Source organism: Arvicanthis niloticus, chromosome 13, assembly GCF_011762505.2.
Source record: "Arvicanthis niloticus isolate mArvNil1 chromosome 13, mArvNil1.pat.X, whole genome shotgun sequence".
Classification (NCBI taxonomy): domain Eukaryota; kingdom Metazoa; phylum Chordata; class Mammalia; order Rodentia; family Muridae; genus Arvicanthis; species Arvicanthis niloticus.
The window spans coordinates 35,461,116-35,479,391 of record NC_047670.1 but is presented as its reverse complement, the minus strand read 5'-3'; the positions used below and the strand labels follow the sequence as shown (position 1 = coordinate 35,479,391).

Below are 18,276 nucleotides of genomic sequence, written 5' to 3'. Positions count from 1 at the left end.
CAGGCAGTGTAAAACTTTTTCAATGCAGATACTTGAGAGGGGCCAGAGAGATGGCTCAGGAGTTGAGTGTGTTGTACACTGGCTGCTGTTCCAGAGCCAGCACCCACATAATAGCTCACAATGGTCTCAGGTGCAGGTCTCAGGGTACCCAACACCCTCTTCTGGCCTCTGTAGGTAGTGCATCTACATGGTGCACAAATATATGCACATACAGGCAAACACTCATACACATACATTTAAAAAGGGAGAAAAACCTAACTGAGGGACAGGGGAATTTCTCTTCTCCCTCTTGAGATCTCTCTTCCTTTTTACCTCCTTTCCCCCCATTAAAATCATTTTTATACTGTTGTAGGCAAATTTTTTTTTTTTTTTCGAGACAGGGTTTCTCTGTGTAGTCCTGGCTGTCCTGGAACTCACTCTGTAGACCAGGCTGTCCTCTAACTCAGAAATCCGCCTGCCTCTGCCACCCAAGTGCTGGGATTAAAGGCGTGTGCCACCACCACCCGGCGTATGTTTGTTATTAAACATCTCTCATGTTTACATACTGGACATATTACTTGCAGCTTCTGGATCAAGAAATATAAGTCTGCTTAGTTTTATAGTATAAATGTTCTTAAATATTTACCTCCCATGAGTCCCTTTTTTTCTGCCTGAGAAGTCTCTATAGGTTCTTGGGAATATAGGTGTATGAAATAGGTATACAAATTAACATTCCCACTAATGAATAGACACATTCCTTATTTTATGTAGAGACCTAAATCTTAGCTGAGTATTTGCTGCTGCATAGATCATCTTCTATTATCCAAAGTTGATTGATATTTTGATTTTATAACCATTACTGCCACGGATACTGCTCCATATAAATAAATACAAAGTACAAAATGGCCGCTTCAGAAATGGCTGGAGATTCTGTTTTGCTAATGGAAATCAAGCCCCTTACAACGACAGTTTTGAAAAAAATTAAGCACTCTAACAATGTAATCTAGAGACATACTGATTTGATAAATAAAAAGAAAAACGCTAAGGAATGACAGGAGTAAAATATCGTCTTTGTTTTCTGTAGTTAAAAACCATTCCGTTTCTTTTAAGAGCAGAATACTTTCTGTGGTAGTTGAAACACTGCAGTTCATAAATTGTAGTCTTAACTTGAGCCAAAGTCTTTCAAACCATGTTTGTTGGTCTTGAGTGGCAGTCAGAACCAAGGCACTATGCATCTGGGTGAGCACTGCCAGGGACACTTTGGGTTCATTGTGTATAATTTGGGGTAGAAATCTTCAAGAAGGCACGGGCAGAAACACCCAGTCTAAGCGTGTCTGTACTTCTCTCAGCTGTCACTGCCTCTCCTTGCTCTTCACTTGTTCTAGCTGGACTCTTAATGGTGTAAGGTTGCATGGATCCAGGTAAACAACTGCTAATGTCTCCTCTGCCCTTGTAGGCTCTTGATGAGGTTCCAGTTGCTTGCCCTGTGACTACAGGTCTCTTAGAGAACTGAAAGGAGCTTTGGATTTGAATTGACTTTGGAAGTATTTTATTATAAAGGAGAATAATGTTCCTTAGAGCTCTCTGTATTTCAGTGGAAAATAGACTTGGTTTAACAATGTTTACTATACATAGATCCCCTGGAAATATGGTATAAATGAAGATTCTATCTCAGGAAGTTTAAAGGCTTCATACTTCCTCAGGGATTATATTTTAAATAAAGGTTAGAGCTTTTTTATTCATTTATTTTAAGGTAGAGGATTGAAACTGTGCAGATAATAAACTATGCAGTTAGGTACAATTGAGTTGAGACTATAAATAAATGATCATGATGATATCAGATGTGGAGTGTTTTGCAAAATGGTAGAAATGTATATATGGATGTATGAATGATCTTATATTTAAAAAAAATTCTAGAAAGTTTTTCTCTGCTTCAGAGGGGCTTGCTTCATAAAGACATTAGAAAAAGGTATCCTGTTTTTTTATAATCACCTTTGAGAAATGAACACCATGTAACAAATGCCACATGAGGCTGCTGCGCCCATGTTAGATTTGCATTGCTGTAGTGAGTGCCTGAGACAGGTAATGTTACTAAAAGATAGAACTTCCTTAGCTCATGGTTTTGGGCAGAGTCTAACAGCCTCGCTGTTCAAGCTCTGAAACTGCCTCTTGGCTACATTGCCTTCATGGTGCAGACAGCAGCATAGGGTTGTGTGAGACCAGTGGTAGAGCAGAAGAGGTGCAAGAGGAGCAGTCACTAAACAGAAAGTCAGGGGCAGGGGAGGGAGGATGTGCGTGAGAGACAGATGCTGGGTCTCAGAGGTTTTCATCATCCCTTTCTAGGGCATATCCCCAATGACAAGGAGCCACTCAGAGTCTTGTAAAGGTTCTGCCTACTGTGGGCACAGTGCACCTATAGAGGTCAGACTACACTCAAACCATTGCAGCGATGAACTGCATATACCGTGGTGGTTCTGAAATAGGAAATTGCCTGCTGACAACATCACTGTTTAAGCACTTTCTGATATTTGCACAACTAAAATCTCCTGACAGCGCTTTTCTCAGATGTGTCCCTATTAAACGATGCATGGCTGGATTACTTTATACTCATGTCTTTTATTTTCTATTATTGTCCAGAACATACTCTCCAATAAAGTATTTCCTCAGCGAATATGCCTCCAGGCACAGATCTCCATTTGCTTTTTAACATGCTGTTCTCCTCGTGTTCATTCTGCACTTATTTTTGATTACTTAGAATTTTTTAGTACAATCTCATATTTACAGACTTCTACGTATTGTTTAATAAACATTTTCCCCCTTCTAATTGTTAAAAAGTGAGTTCCTGGGATAGAAACCTGTTATCTCAGTTATAGATTACAGTTCCTTGGGAAGAAGTCTGTGATACACAGATATACAGGCAAGAAGTGTATTAGGTCGTGTTGCTGCAGTCTTGTTCACTACAGACAGAGTACTTTGGTATGCATTTTCTACAAACAGGAACATCTTCTGGAGGAAAGAAGGAATTGGAGAAGGACTAAAACTAATGAAGAAATCTTATGAAACCCACTAGTTTGAAAGCTAACTAAAAATACAGTTAAAAGAAAAATAGGCATTTGAACAAAGTTACCCTTACAACTAACAGTGTGAACAGTGAACAGGGTGAAGAGTGTTCTGTATAGTTGGGGAGGCCCCAGAGTCATCCATACGATATAGGCTATTGCTTCTGTTCCTGTTATGTACCCACCACAACTAGATTGCTGCTGAAGATACCACACTGGTTGTAGGACTTGATGAAATCAATCTTGAACTGACTAAGAAACTGTCTCCTTACTGGAGAGCTTTCCTGGAGCTGAAAGGTGTTATGCAGGCTTCTGGGAAAGAACAGATTTTAGCAGTCTTACCAATTCTGACCACCAGGCACGATGGTGCAGTAAAGGCAAGACAGTGTGTGGAGTAATCCAGTCCCTTGATTGGATTTGAGGCCTGATCCACAGGACTGAAGACCGTCCTGGCACTGAAAACACTGGAAACCCAAGGCTGGAGAAGTCATAGGTCCAAGGGGAGAACCTATCGATACTGTTATGCTAAGTGGCCGCTTCTTTCTAATGTTTACGTTTATATGTTTCTGTGTGCTGGCTCTGGTCTTATTAAGAAACATCTTATTGTATCAGGTAGCGGTTAACACAGATACCCATAACTGTTCAAAGTGCTGAGAGTCGGTGACCGAGTGGTCAGCAGTAGATGCTGTAGCCTGGTGTCCTCTACGTTCAGGGAACAGTACTGAAGAAGGAGTGGAAGAACATCACATAGTCAGAGGATGGGAGCAGGGCTGTGAAGTGCTGTCCTCTGGACACGGCATCGTAGCGGTGCACAGATGACTTCACAAGATCAAACTTCCAGCATGGAAGGAGGGAAGACTCCCCAAGGTGCCTCCTCTAGCTGAGGGTTTATTAGTAGTTTATGGCTACCAAGGAAGGGAGAGTCAGTTTTGGGGGTGGGGCGCTGGGAGTCTGTCTGTTCATGCCTTTGTAGATGCTTCCACACTCACATGCATATGGACGACACTAATTGAATGCACTGGTTGTACACAAAGGAAGACAGGAGTGGAGAGGGACATCTGTTGCAGCTCTGAGGGAACTAGAGAGAGGGAGTGAGGGCTGTGAATAGGAAACACTGTATACATGTCCGAACATTTTAAAGAGGTTTAAAATTAAAGAACAGTGACGTGTATGGCCATATCATCACATGAGTACATCACTACTCTTTTCTTCCAAGATGCTTTTAAGGTTTCAGCAATTATCCAATACTTCTGTAGAGCAAAAAGATGTATGTTTACTTGTTGTATTTGGAGGGGTTCCTCAGATCTGTTAGTTACATAACCTTGATACTTAGTGGTACTCTCAAAGTGAACAGCAAACAAAGAGGGTGTGTGTGTGTATGTGTGTATGATAAAGAATTTGTAATTAACCCAGCACCACATGGTACGATTTAATTTTCTTACTTTCTGAATTTATTTGTAGCTCTAGCTTCTGGTGGGTGCATACCTGATTCCTACTGTTCTTATCTGTTTTCTAGTCACTGATTCTGTTTGTCACCAGCATACCATCACCAGCACTGCTGATGCCTTCTGGTGCAGAGGTTCTTTCACTTTAGTTTGGGCACTGACACCCAGAGCCACAATCCCTCCCACTCTACCATGTGGAAGGAAGCCTTTCTCATCCAGAGTGGATTTCAGTGTCGTGTTTCGGACTGACCCAGCCCCTCCTATGCATTTCTGTTACCCCGCTTCAGCTGTGAAACCCTGTGATATAGCATATAACATAATGTCTTTTCTATAACGTCTACCTAACCTAGTCTCCTCTTGGCTTTTGGACTGTGTTTTATGAGAAGAAATGGCTCCCTCCTTCTCCTCCTACCTGCTTAAAATTCACAGTGCTTTAAGGCTAAGCCCAAAGCCCTCTTTCTGGAATCCTGTCCTCTCTTAGGAGCGCAGTTCTTCTGGTGGAAAGACACATTGTGCATTTCTGCCCTCTGTTGACTCTATTTATATAACTCTTTGGTATTGGGGTAATTGTCTATGAGGGTTTATTATTTTTTTTTAATGACTTTTAAGGTTTTGTTTTCTAGTCATAAGTGGAAAGGCAGGTTGAAAAAAACCTTTCCAGTCAAATCTATGGTAAAACTCCTATATTTCTAAATGCAAGGTTCAACAGATGAACTTTCTTCTTTGTAGATTAGTAAATCCTAGGCTGATAGTTGAATGTTTGTAAAATTGAGTTATTTAAAAAGAAATCATTTAATGTATAAAGGAAAATAATTTATTAATTTGCATATGCAGTTTATGCATGATTTATTGAATAATCTATATTTCATTTGCATAGGCTGTTTCTACTTTAATGGTTGGATTTAAATAATGATGCTTTAGTTAAATGACATAAGTCTCCAACAACATGACTCCCATTTTATTTGTTTATTAACTTTGAATAATTGTATAAAGTACAAACTTTTCTGCAAATTTTCTTGAGCGCTTCGGTTCACAAATCACTCTGTAAACACAGATGTGTGTGCTGATTGTAACCAATCTCATCGCAGTATATTTGTATTTGGCCACTGTATGCATTATTCAGTTCATTATCAGACAGAAACACATGCAATTGTGTTTCCTTATTGTCCCCTAGTGATAAACCCATGGGACGTTTTACAGAGTGGATAACCAACAGGGAATTGAAGATCAAGCGAGGTTGCACGTGACTGAAGTCATAACTATTGGGAGAATGAAGCGAGAGAGTTATTTGACCTCTGGAGTTTAAGCCCCTCTGGGTAACATATTGCAACCCTAGCTCAGCAAGCAAGCAAGCAAGCAAGCAAGCAAGCAAGCAGACCGCGAATGAATGAGAAAGTGATGGGAAAAATGAAAATGGTGCATTAGAGAAATGAAAAGTGTGAACTGAGTGTGAGAGTGCACACCTCTAATCCCAAGCCAACTATATAGTGAGGGGAAGGGGGAGGAGGAGGAAGAAGGGGAGGAAGAGGAGGAAGCAGGGTTGCATTGGTTGTCTTTCTATTATCACAGAGGTGATGGGCTTTTGATACAGATTCAATCATACCTGGTTATAGTGTCATATGATAGGAGCTGTCCTCTGGCTTCTGGCACCTGCTCCATCCCCCCACTTGCTTTTTATATTCAAGAAAGGGTTTCACTGAGCTTAGGGTATCCTGGAATTTACTCTGTGGTTCAGATTGGTCTTAACTCTTGATCTTTTTGTCTCTGCTTTCTTAGCGTTAGGGTACCACTACCCCTGGGCTGTGGGGTGGGGTGGGGTGGGAGGGATACATTTTTAATATCACAGAATAATTTAAAATTTTCTTACTGGTTGTTGTTGTTTTTGTTATTATTATTATTATTCAGTTCTTAGAATCTAAGACAAGCCAGGACCTCACCTACTTGGCAAATGCTGTACCTCAGAGTTACACTTACCCCACTGGTTATTATGACTGTACCATTTACTATCTCATTGCCAGTGTTATATTACTATGCATGGGAAGGGCTGCCTATATGCTAGTGTGTAGCACTTTAAAAAATTCTTACATATTTTAGAGTTGCACATGTTATAATGACTTCATTGCTTAACTGAGCTCTGATTTTAGAATATTTTTAGCATGCAGATTTCCCAAACCTGAGATGGTCATTGCGAAGCGTGCGAAGGAGGTGTCAGCAGCAGAGACCCCTGATAGTTTTGGTACAGTACAAGCTTATAGTGTTGTTTGGCAGATGTTTATTGCAAACAGCAAAGCATCTGATTGACAGGTCTTGTTTGTTCGAAATAGAATGCTTGAAAACATTTTTTTTTTTTTGCATTAATATTTTAGATTGTTAGCAAATTGTTTCCATTACCTAACCCTGGCCTGCAGCTGTGCCTGAGTAATAACTGCATGCTTAACTCACTGGAGGATTATGTTGTGACCACGAGAAAGTATCAGGGAGCAGAGCATGCTTTATTGCTCCTAAGGAGGCTGAGACAGACCTTGGCTCAGAGCCACCCTGGGCTACATCGTGAGACTCTAACTTACTGCTCCTCATATATAGACATGTACTCTTGAACAGTCTGAAAATTTATGTAAGTTCTAAGTTCATGCTAAGGCCAGAAGCGAAAGGCTGTTTTGCTATATTTTGTTAGATTTGGTAGCTGTACAGTTGCATATACTAGTAGTGGCAGACTTGGTTGTATGTGTGTTTATGTATGAAATCCACACAGAAAGATAGTTTAAAATCAATGTTCTCTATCATAATTTTAATTCATAGTCTATTTAACATTTAACCTTAGCTAGTTAACATTTAACATTGCCCAAGAATGCAGTACAGCTTGTGAAAAGATATCTGAGTTATTTTATGGCTTTATGGGTTGAAGAAGTTTTGTAAGGATAAGAATTAAATACCACTCAGACAGTATTTCTGGGGTCAAGGACAAAAGCCGAGTTGTCAGAACTTCAGAGAATATAGAGGCACAAGTGTGTGCACATCTTTGCACTCACAGTAACATACTAGTTCCTTATCTGTAAAATCCTGGATCCTACTTTGCTAATTCTAATGCCAATGTTAACAAAAACAAAAACAAACAAACAGACAAAAAAAAAAAAAAGGAAGTGGATAAGCACACACATTTAATGCTAGTATCTTTTGAAGAATGGTTTTGGTTGTGAACTATTCTGGAGATTGTTCCCAATATAGACATAGAGAAATGCTATTTGCCCCATAGCTGATAGAGCGCATCCTCAGCAGTTACTGCACTACCAAACAGTAACCGAAGTAACAGTATGGATTATTTGGCGCCAGTGTTTGAAACTCAGTCTTTAATGATGCCCCTAGTTACTGCCCCTCTTTGCGACATTTAGGTAGTGCCCTTCCAAAAGCTACCAGCATACAACAAGGATGGAGAACAGAATTGACTGTTTGGGAATGCAGAGATGTAAGTCTCTTTGTGCGCCGTGAACATGTGTTCAGGGTTTGGTGTCTGCTCCTTGTCAGAGCAGGCATTTGCATCAGGCCCTGTGAATTTCAGGACAACGCGTTTGTTCAGGGTCAGAGACGGAGATTGGCCCCATACTGGAGGCCCTGTAGTTCTGAAACCAGCAGAAATCTGATGTGTGCGTGCCTCATCCCCATTCATGTCGTGTTTTATCTGGTGACCATGATGAACCATAGGGTATTTTATTTTCCTTTTCATGATGAGTAGGGGTGAGATATATCAGATTTCTTACTTTCTTTTAAATGACTGTTGTTTGAAAATGTCTGAGAGATTATATTCTAGGATAGAGGGGAAACAACTTAAAAAATATATTGGTATTTTATTTATTTAATTGAGTTTTTTTTTTTTTCTGTTTCAAATACTAACACATGACCAGTGTCTTGATGGTACTATATATGTGCATGTTGGCATTTTTGATTGTTCTTTATTTTCTGTTGAGGTTTATTAAATCAAGGAGAAGTTGAACCTAGAATCTAGCTACATCATGATTGAGTTACTGTCTCTGTGGCTACATCTTTACATCTTCAAAGCAGAGAGTTTGCCGATGGCCATGCTCCAGGTATCCGGGTATTTAGACTGAGTCGTTCTTAGTTGTGATGGACTCTATCATGTCGCTAAAACGTTTAGGATCCCTGTTGCTAGGAGCTGTTCACATTTTTTTATCGTATACAAAGCAGCCATGCATTTACTTCTAGAGGGAGGCAGCATCCCGCCAAGAACATAGTGCTTTCAAGAATGCTTTCAATACTGTTCTCCGACAGAATTCTTGTTTGAGGAATGATAGGAAGAGAAAAGGGAGCAATCCACTGAAAAGTCTCTGTGCTTTCCTTGATGTTAGGCAGTTTTATCTTAAAATGAATGTCTTTGGGGGGGGGTTATGTAATCATTCACAGTCAGATGTACTATTTATGATATTTTATACTAGGTAGATTTTTCTAGCTCAGCTTAAGTTTTTTTTTATCTGTAATATTATAAGCGATTATATGATTCTTTTTCAAAGAAAATGCTAATACTCACAATAAGTAAAAGTAGCAAGATCTGACTTTTCTTAAAGTCACACTGTTGTTTTGATGTATTAGCCTTTTAAAAGGCACATCACATGTAATAGTTTCCTGTCATTCATAGGCAGGAAGGCAGGGAAGTCTGTGTTAAGGAGCATCTGTAACTGTTGCCTGTACACAGCTACATATGTAAAAGCAACCACATACCGGTGTTTTGTTTGGTTATTTTAAAAGACAGAAAGATACTGTGAAAGGAAAGATAGGTTATTGTACCTTAGTATAGTAATTATTACTTAATCCAGAGTTTAATAGATTAGTGAGTTCATCTAGTTGAGCATGGTAGCTGTCTTGTCAACACCATTGGCCAGCTCCTGTTTTTAGCTGTGGTGTCACTGGCTCAGTGGCTCCTCTAGGTACCGGCTTGGGTACAGTCCAGCCTTACAGAGCCCATCAGGTTCTCCAGAAGGTCTAGGGGATGATGCAGCTCTCTAAAACTCCAAGCAGGATTATCTTTGGTTATATATCACATAATCACTATATATATACAAGATATCTGTCTATCTGTCTGTCTGTCTATCTATCTATCTATCTATCTATCTATCTATCTATCTATCTACCTTAATCTTACAATAAGCACTTTTTATTGCTAAATAAAACTACAGGAACACATTCAAATACTTTCATAGGTTTAACACAAAGCATGTATTTAAAATATAATTTGAAATCTTTATTTAAAAGGACATATCAACTAAACTCTACTAAATAAATTAAGTTCTTTGCTGTTTCTAAAGAGTGTTTATTTTTTTGCTTCTTGCAAATACGTTACTGAGCCATAATTATGTTATAAATTATGCTCTAAATCCCTTTTTTGGTGCATGGCTTTTTGTTATCTAATATAGCTAGCTAAATTATTTGCATGCAGTATGGTTTGTGTTTTGTATTCTTTAAGGCATTACTGTGAATTTCATCATACCCATTTGATGGTTTTGTTCCTATTTAAAAAAAACACAGATATTCATTATGCCTGGGATCATAGTTCTCTGATTATCTTTTAAAAACATCAGTTTTGTCTTTGCTCCCTTCATGAGTTCCTTAGTGGATGAGACTGATTTGTGCTGCTGGCTCTGCTTCCTGGGCAGATGCTGGGTGGATCTGCAGTAGGCAGGTGTCCAGAAGGTCAGGTGCAGGCTCTAGATTGTTGTCTGTCAGCTCAGAGAGATGCTCTTTTGCTATTTACACTTATTTAAATAATTTAAAAATATTTCTCTTGATTTTTTTACACTTATGGCAATAGACTGAAATAAACCATTATATTTAGAATTACTGTGCGATGAGAGCATAATGAACAAGTAGTTGGATATAATATGCTTGGGTTTGCAAAACCTCTATCATTTTAAGCTTCGAGTCATCGTAAAGTAGGTAAGTTTAATGAGTGTTTAACATTGAAATGACAAATCAGTTTCTATGGAATCATATATGATAGGTTGTTTATGCCATGGGCTGCGGTTCTGCTAGCCAGAGGCAGTTGCTGTAAACACATTTGGTAATTAGACAATGGAAATTAGAATCTGGAAATTATAGCTGCCTCACTTACACTTCTCCTATTACAGTCTTTTGATTCAATTTAAAATCTATATTGTAGAGGAATTAGAAAAGAAATAAACTAACAAGCATAGCTTACTCTAAGAATTCTATAAATTTTATTGATATAGATAAAATTATCTTTAAAAGAAAGTATGGTAAAGGAGATATATACAGTCCTATAGTAAACTCAGGTCTCTCTCTCTCTCTCTCTCTCTCTCTCTCTCTCTCTCTCTCTCTGTCTCTCTCTCTCTCTTTGGTTAGAGTTTTATTATTTAAAAGAAATAGACAGTTGGAGCTTAAAAATTTTGAAATTTCTTTCTTATTTGTATTGTATCTATATCTCAAAACATGAAATGTTTTCACAGAGTTTGACCTGAAATGCAAGCTGCATTCTTGGCACCCCTGAAGCTGCAGCCCTTGAATGGCTAAGGCCAGAGGACCACTGGTTCCAGTCTAGCCAGGGCAGCAAAGCCTGACTTCCATTCCAAGAAATGAGGCAGGAAAGCAGCATGGTGGGGCTTGTTAGGAGACATTTTATAGCTTCTGAGCAGTCTTTAAATATGCTTTTATTTTGGGTTTAAGAACACCACAAGGAAATACCACTTAATGACTTTTCTGAGGAACACAAGAGACTTAGGTATGGAATCCTAAGTATGAAAAAACAACAACTAATTAAAGTTTCCAATAAAGAATTAATCTGCTGTACATTAATAGACAGAAAAGCTCAGATTCAAAAATTAATGAATTTTGTTGTAAAATCACTTTGGCTAAGGCAGATGGGATATAAACAAATACTGTTTCCTCTTCTCCAGATAATATTATCAGATAATATACTACAATTGACTTTTGTGTATTTTATTTTACTAATACTTTTGCTGTGACTTATTTATCTGACTTTTATTTGTCTTTGAAATCAGTAGTAAGGCATATGGGCTTTTGCCACTGGAATAAATTGTTTTGGGAACTTGCTGTCAGAAAATTATTTCCTCAAGTAGGGTAAGGTTTTGATGGTTTCATACATAAAATTGATTTCTCTTCACTATGAAAAAATGTTATCTCCTGAAAGACATAGCAAAAATAAGATTGAAGAAACCTGGGCTTTACTCAACCATGTTTCTTTTGTTGGTTTCAAACCTCTTTCTTGGTGATTGTGACACATCACAGATTTAGCAACTAATAATGATTTCAGGGGCAAAAGCAATGTTAGAAATGGGATATGTCTTGTTATAAGTAACAGAAGTCACATGTACATATTTTGACTGTGTAAAACAGCGAAGTGTTGTTATATCAAAGTAAGGAAGGGAAATATTGCCTTACCAATAAGGGAAAATATTTTACATGTGTGTGTTAGGGAAATTGGCTTTGCTTCCATGAGAGAAAACAGTGCCTCCAAATCTGTCATTTTTTTCTCTTTGATAATCCCTCTCCCCTCCCTTGTCAGAGGTTGAGCATGGAGCCCCAGGGACTTGTGTTCTCAGGCTCTTAGGGAAGACTCAGTTCTTTCTCTGCCTTATCATAGGGAAGTAAGTCATCCACTGCTAATGCAGTGAGAGTCGGGAGAAAGGTTTTTAAGTTTTAGCTCTGTTGTTTGTTGTTCTAAAAGCTGTGTTTTTTTTTTTTTTTTCTTCTTCCACAAAATAGTGACGATTGACATTAGTATTTTGTTTCTCCAGTCTGTTCTTAAAGTGCCCCCTGTGAGTGATAAGCCAGACTTTCTATCTGGTACTGCAACAGAGCTGATCCTGTCATCTCAGGCTTCAAGGAGGCCCTACCTGAACTGACAGACACACAGCCTGCCTTCCTCACAGACAGCTCTGTGTCTGTAGACTACAATGTCACTTGATTTTCTTCCATAACCTGAGTTTTTATAAAGTTTAATGTAAGTCACATTCCAGCTGTGAGTTATGGGTAAAATCTGGCAGGAGTAGCCTAGGACTGAAGCAAGCGTGAGCTCTAAAGTGGAAATGTTTGCTTTACAGTGGTTAGGTCACTATTTCTTCAGTAGTGCAAGATCAGATCTAGGATTACTGTCCTCAGTATGGTATGTGTCTTTTGGTTTTTATTTTTGTTTTTTTGAAACAGGGTCTCTCTACGTAGCCATGGATGGCCTCGAACTCACAGAGATCCACCTACCTCTGCCTGCAGAGTGCTGGGATTAAAGGTGCATGTCATCATGCCTGGTTTTGTTTTGTTATTTGAGACAGGGTCTTACTATGTAGCCCTGGCTGGCCTTGAACTCAGGTCCACTGGCCTGTGCTCACTGTGTACAGGAATTAAAGGAGGAACCACTACACTCCTGGAAGAGCTGCTTCTTTTTTTTTTGTTTTGTTTTTTGTTTTTTCGAGACAGGGTTTCTCTGTATAGCCTGGCTGTCCTGGAACTCACTCTGTAGACCAGGCTGGCCTCGAACTCAGAAATCCGCCTGCCTCTGCCTCCCAAGTGCTGGGATTAAAGGTGTGTGCCACCACCGCCCGGCTCTGGAAGAGCTTCTAACAATGAAGAAGCCTCTTGGGTATTATCCAGTATAGCAAAAATGAAAACCTAATTAGCTGGAGTTCAGTTTATTAGAATCACCCCCAGTTAGTCATTTCCTCTCCCACCAGATGCCTCATTAGACACAGAAGAAAAACAACTAAACAGTTGGCTAAGGATTCAGCGTAAACTTTTTAGAATATAACCAAGGGTCCTGGAACCTTAGTGGCAAGCAAAGTGTGGGTACACCTTGGATGATTCTCTGCTTTCTTGGGGTGATTGGCACTGTGCTGTCTGTTTGTCTGTCAGTCAGTGGTTAACCCAATGCCTAGATGTGTGGCTGAGCAGCAAAGCAGATAGGTTGGAGGGCCTACAAACCCTGTGCTCCAACAATGCAGCCTCAGGCTCCAGCTTCCTGTGTGGCCTGGGTTTCTTAAGATTTTCTTTCTCTTTCTTTTTCTTCTTCTTTTCCTTATCTGTTTGACATCAAATCTCTAATTATTATTTTTAAAAACTTCTACATTTTTTCTTTCTTTCTTTCTTTTTTTTTTTTTTTTATTTCTTTCTTATCCAGCGTGCCATTTTCTTTACATGAATGGAGTTTAAAGCTTACATGTTTATGTAACAAATTCAAAAGGACCTGAGTTTGAGGCGGGAGATGTTCTTTTCAGACTCACTTGTGGTATATAGTAGATCCTTTCAATTTTACATTTCCTAGATAAACAGGAATTTAGCTTCACAGTGGGGATTTTATTGTGATACAGTATTTCAGTCATCAAGGAATAAAAATGAACTATTCCTTAGGTGGTTACAGTATTTTACAAGCTATCCTGGTTTTCTGGTTTATTTTGGTCATGTAGAAAACTGGGTGGGATTCTTCATCTTTTGTTACATTTTAAAATCTAGTTTTTTTCTTTTTAATATGCATGGATGTTTTGCTTTCATGTATGCCTGTGAGCTATGTTTATGCAGTTCCTGCCGAGGTCAGAAGAGATTGTCAGAACCCAGGGGACTGGAGTTACAGGTGCTGAGAATTGAACCCATCTGGAAGAGCAGCCAGTGCTCTTAATCACTGAGCCATCTCTCCAGCCCCCTTTATTAATTATATTTTCAGAAATTAGTTTTTTAACATTAAATTACTTTAGTATTTGTATTACTACAAATGTGCCCATGGAAGAAGTTGGCCTGTAATTTTCAGTTTTTCTCCCTTCCTTTGGTTTCAAGGATCGAACCTACAACTTTGTACCTGGTACATAAACACTCTTAGCTCTGAGCTAGATCTCTAGCCTGCAACTTTATATTTACTTTTATTTGTTAGGCGTTGTTTTTAGAATTATTCTGTTCTTAAAATGTGTTGGAAAATATTTCTCCAAAATACGTAAACCACAGCTATTCATTGCTGTGACCAAATACAAGAGGTTAACACACACACACACACACACACACACACACACACACACACACACAGAGAGAGAGAGAGAGAGAGAGAGAGAGAGAGAGAGAGAGAGAGAGAGAGAGAGCAAAAACAATCTTTAAGGGCTCACGGTTTCACGCAGTTCAGCCTGTAGTGGGTTGGCCCCATTGTTTCTGGGTGGTGATGACGCAGACCATCATGGCAGAAGGGTAGGGAGCAACGCTGTTCACCTATGCTGTCTAGGAAACAGACTGGAAGGGGCTGGGAACAAAGAAGGTCTATCTTTCCAACCATGTCTTCCAATTAGAACCTACACTCTACTTTCCACCACCTCCCAGTAATTTGACAATTACACCATTCTGTAAAGCATGAATCCATTGATGAAGTCAGGGCCCCAGAGATCTAGCACTTCTCCAAAGCCTGACCTCTGACCCAGCTGCACAGAGAGCCAAGCTTTCTGCATAGGCGTCTACTGGGGAACAAATCTGTACAGTTTTTTTCTGAGTTACCAAGTCATCTACTCATGATGGAATTATTAACCTTTTCAGCTTTCACAGATGCTGAGATGTTCTATTTGTTTATTTGTTATAATTATTTGTTATAATCATTTTGTGATAATTATAAATTTTTACGTGACAGACACGATACTTTTGTTAATACTTGGAAAACCTTTGTCATATATTACCTATTGTTTTTCAGCTTTTTGATTAAAGATGAACTGTCTGCCACATGTTATAAGTAGCATATTATTATTATTTGCTATTTTAGATAACAACACTATGTATTTTTAGGTTTTTTTGTTTGTTTGTTCTAGTGTGTAGACTACTTATTCTAGCAGTATAGCTTTGAAAATTAAAAAATTCAGTGTATTGTTACAATGGCATAAATTAGAAGACATTATACAAGCCAGTAAAAGCATTATTGTAATGACATTGCCTTTAAAATGTAATTTCCGAGTGGTTGTGGTGGCACAGGTATTTTAGCAGCACTTGGATGTGGAAGCAGGAAGACTGTGGACTGGAGACCAACCTGGACTGTATAACAAGACTCTGTCTCTAAATAAATAAACAAACAAGTATAAGTGCATTTGGGTGGTCGTTTTTTCTGCTCTCAGTATTAGTTTGGATATATTTGTTAAGTCACCCAGCGCTTCCATATTTTCTAGAATGTGTTTCTACTGTATGGATGCAAATGGGCTCCTTGAATAGTGACACCATGACCTAGGTAAAAGAGACCCACAGCATATGGCCGAAGCTGTTCAGTTCCTAATCTTATGATTTACTCTATACCAGTATTCTTTCAAACAAATAACTTTGATTCTACTAACCTAAATCCATTTTTTTTTTAAATTTTGTAAGTCTGTTTTATACAATCGTAACTAATTCTTGCTCTGTCCCCTTTCCTCCCTTTAGAAAAATTGGAAGCTCTACCACCCACTCCAGGACAGCTGAGATATGGTAATGGTTCTCTAATTGTTAAATTGATATGCATCTCTCTTTTGGACCTGAGGGAACTATTTCTTATGGTAGCACAACAGTCAGTAAATTAAACCCTCCTGATAGAATAATGGGTTATCCTATTTTTTCATGTCAGAGTGCTTTCTAAATCTTGCTGAAGATATATCACAGTATTATGGGATAACTAATATTTTTAAAATATCCTTATTATCTAGTAATAAAAGTAAATTTATGTTAGAAGTTTTCTTAATTTGCAGAATATATATATTTTATTTCCTAGGTAAAAGGATGTGTTGGATTTAGTTGGGTGACTGAAGAGGTTTAGATTTAGGCTAACTGTTCTCTGATGTAGACAGGACTTCAGGGTAGCTAACGTTCACAGCGGTAAGAAAGCAAGCGCAGCTCATTTGAGGATGGAGAACTCATTACTGAGCTGTACTGTTCTTCCTTTTCTGATAAGAATGAATGTTGCAGGTTAACATGGAGTGATGTAAAACAGTTTAGGGTGTTATTAAAAGACAGTGGAAGAGAATCATTTAAAAGTGTGGCGGTGAATATGAGTAGGTGGTAATTAAGTAGGTAATTAAATATTAAATGCCATCAGCTGACAGCTGCTTAGCTATAGAATAGTGTTTGCCAAAGGGAATTGAAGAAATAGTGAATTAGTAGGAGATCGTTATTCACTGGAAGGTAAATTCAAACGACTAGGAAAAAACTAATGATAGTTCTTTTTTTCCCTCTCTCTTAGGTAGAATATAATTTATGTTAGACATTAGTAACTTTCCTCAAACACCAAAACAGTTTAAGAATTCTTTAAGATCTCTCTTTCCAGGTAATCTTTCCTGATTCTCCCAGCCCAGATTCCTAATTCTGTATTTATAGTACATACAATACTATTCTCATTTTTTTGTAGGTGATGTTGAAATGAACTGTTTATGTGGATAGGTTTCTATGTCTAAATCCTTTGCTATGTGGAAACCAAGTTTTATGTGTCTTTGTATCTCAAGTTCTCAGTGGGGTGCCCAGTACATACTTTTTTTGGAGAAACTTATTTTTTCTCTTTTGAATTAAAAGTAGTTTTGTATTTATTTGACAGATTTATTTAAATATAAAGACCTACTTCATAGTTCAAGCTGATTAGTATGGCAGCATGCCTTAGAGATACGGTCCAAGCTTCTCCCAGGATAAACAGTGTGATCTTAATTTAATGCCATTAATGTCTTATTGAGATGTCATTTATTATTCAAATAAATACTGAGTGATCTTAGCTGATATCTTCGTTATTATGCCAAATTTGTGTTTCAGAGACCACAGAGAAGGCTGTATCTAGATATACTTAGATAGTGGGTGACTGTAAAGTTTCCAGTGTACCCCTTTGCCTGTAAGTGTCTATCGTAGTTGGAAGTTAGGATTGTGTGTGTGCGCTGCTTACTATAAAAAGTCAGTAGGCATCCAATGGACATAGGAGAAAAACCAGAGAAGTAAGGCTGGGTTCTTAAAGCTGAATCCCATGTTATGGTTGACTTTTACCATCGTGATAGCGTTTGCAGTGATAATCATGGTGGATTACTCTGCTTTTCCTCATGAACATTGTTACTGTGACAAGTGACACTGAAATGACTGGTTATGTCTACTGTGTACTATCGATGTAATAATCTATACATGATGGTGGGTATTATTATGCTGAGTGTGACATTTCTTTGAGAGTAGTTATGGGTAGAAGTGTTTATTTTTTAAAATTCCTGCCTCGTATGTAGCACTTCCGGATTGTAGAGCTTACCATAGCAGTATCATGTTTTCATAACTTCTGGATTATACCTTAATTACATCGTATATTTAGCTGCATTAAAAGAGAAGTGAATCTGAAGTCACTAGCATAACCAACTGGCTTAAGGGAGGACTAGTTTCAAATATAGTATAAAGCTCAGATTCTTGATGTTTATTGAAAAAAGTTGTCAGTTGGTCTGACATTGTCTATGCCTTAGCAGTTGTAAAGATCAGTTAGTATAGTCTTCTCCTGTTCCTAGCTTTAATCTGTTTCACAGCCTCCTCCAGTTGTCTAAATATGAAGTTAGCTTCTTTTCCAGGTAGTAATGTAAGTGATTATTTTTGAGCATCTGCTGTGTCCTCAGTACTGTATAGTGTGCCAAAGACAGAAATTTGGAATTGCAAAATAAAATACGTTTTTGCTACTTTGACGTTTAGTATCCAGGTTTCAGGTTATGTACCAGATAGATGACGTGAGAAGTGTCTTGGGCAGGAAGAAGCCTTCAAGCCACGTTTTGATATCGAGCCAATACTGATTCTGGGAATGCTGAAAGGTTCTGAGATGTTAAAGACTG

At 38.4% G+C, this 18,276-nt stretch overlaps 1 protein-coding gene across 2 annotated transcripts in view; it reads left to right on the top strand.

Annotated features, from left to right (window-relative positions):
- Tmem65 (transmembrane protein 65) overlaps positions 1 to 18,276 on the top strand; it is a 41,522-nt gene that overhangs the window by 11,083 nt on the left and 12,163 nt on the right. Inside the window, exons 2-3 of one of the 2 annotated variants that reach the window (XM_034516934.2) lie at positions 6,639 to 6,719; positions 15,890 to 15,934. In XM_034516934.2, the coding sequence (XP_034372825.1) occupies positions 6,639 to 6,719; positions 15,890 to 15,934 (126 nt within the window). The remainder of the gene's footprint in view (positions 1 to 6,638; positions 6,720 to 15,889; positions 15,935 to 18,276) is intronic. The other variant, XM_034516935.2, reaches the window with a different exon arrangement.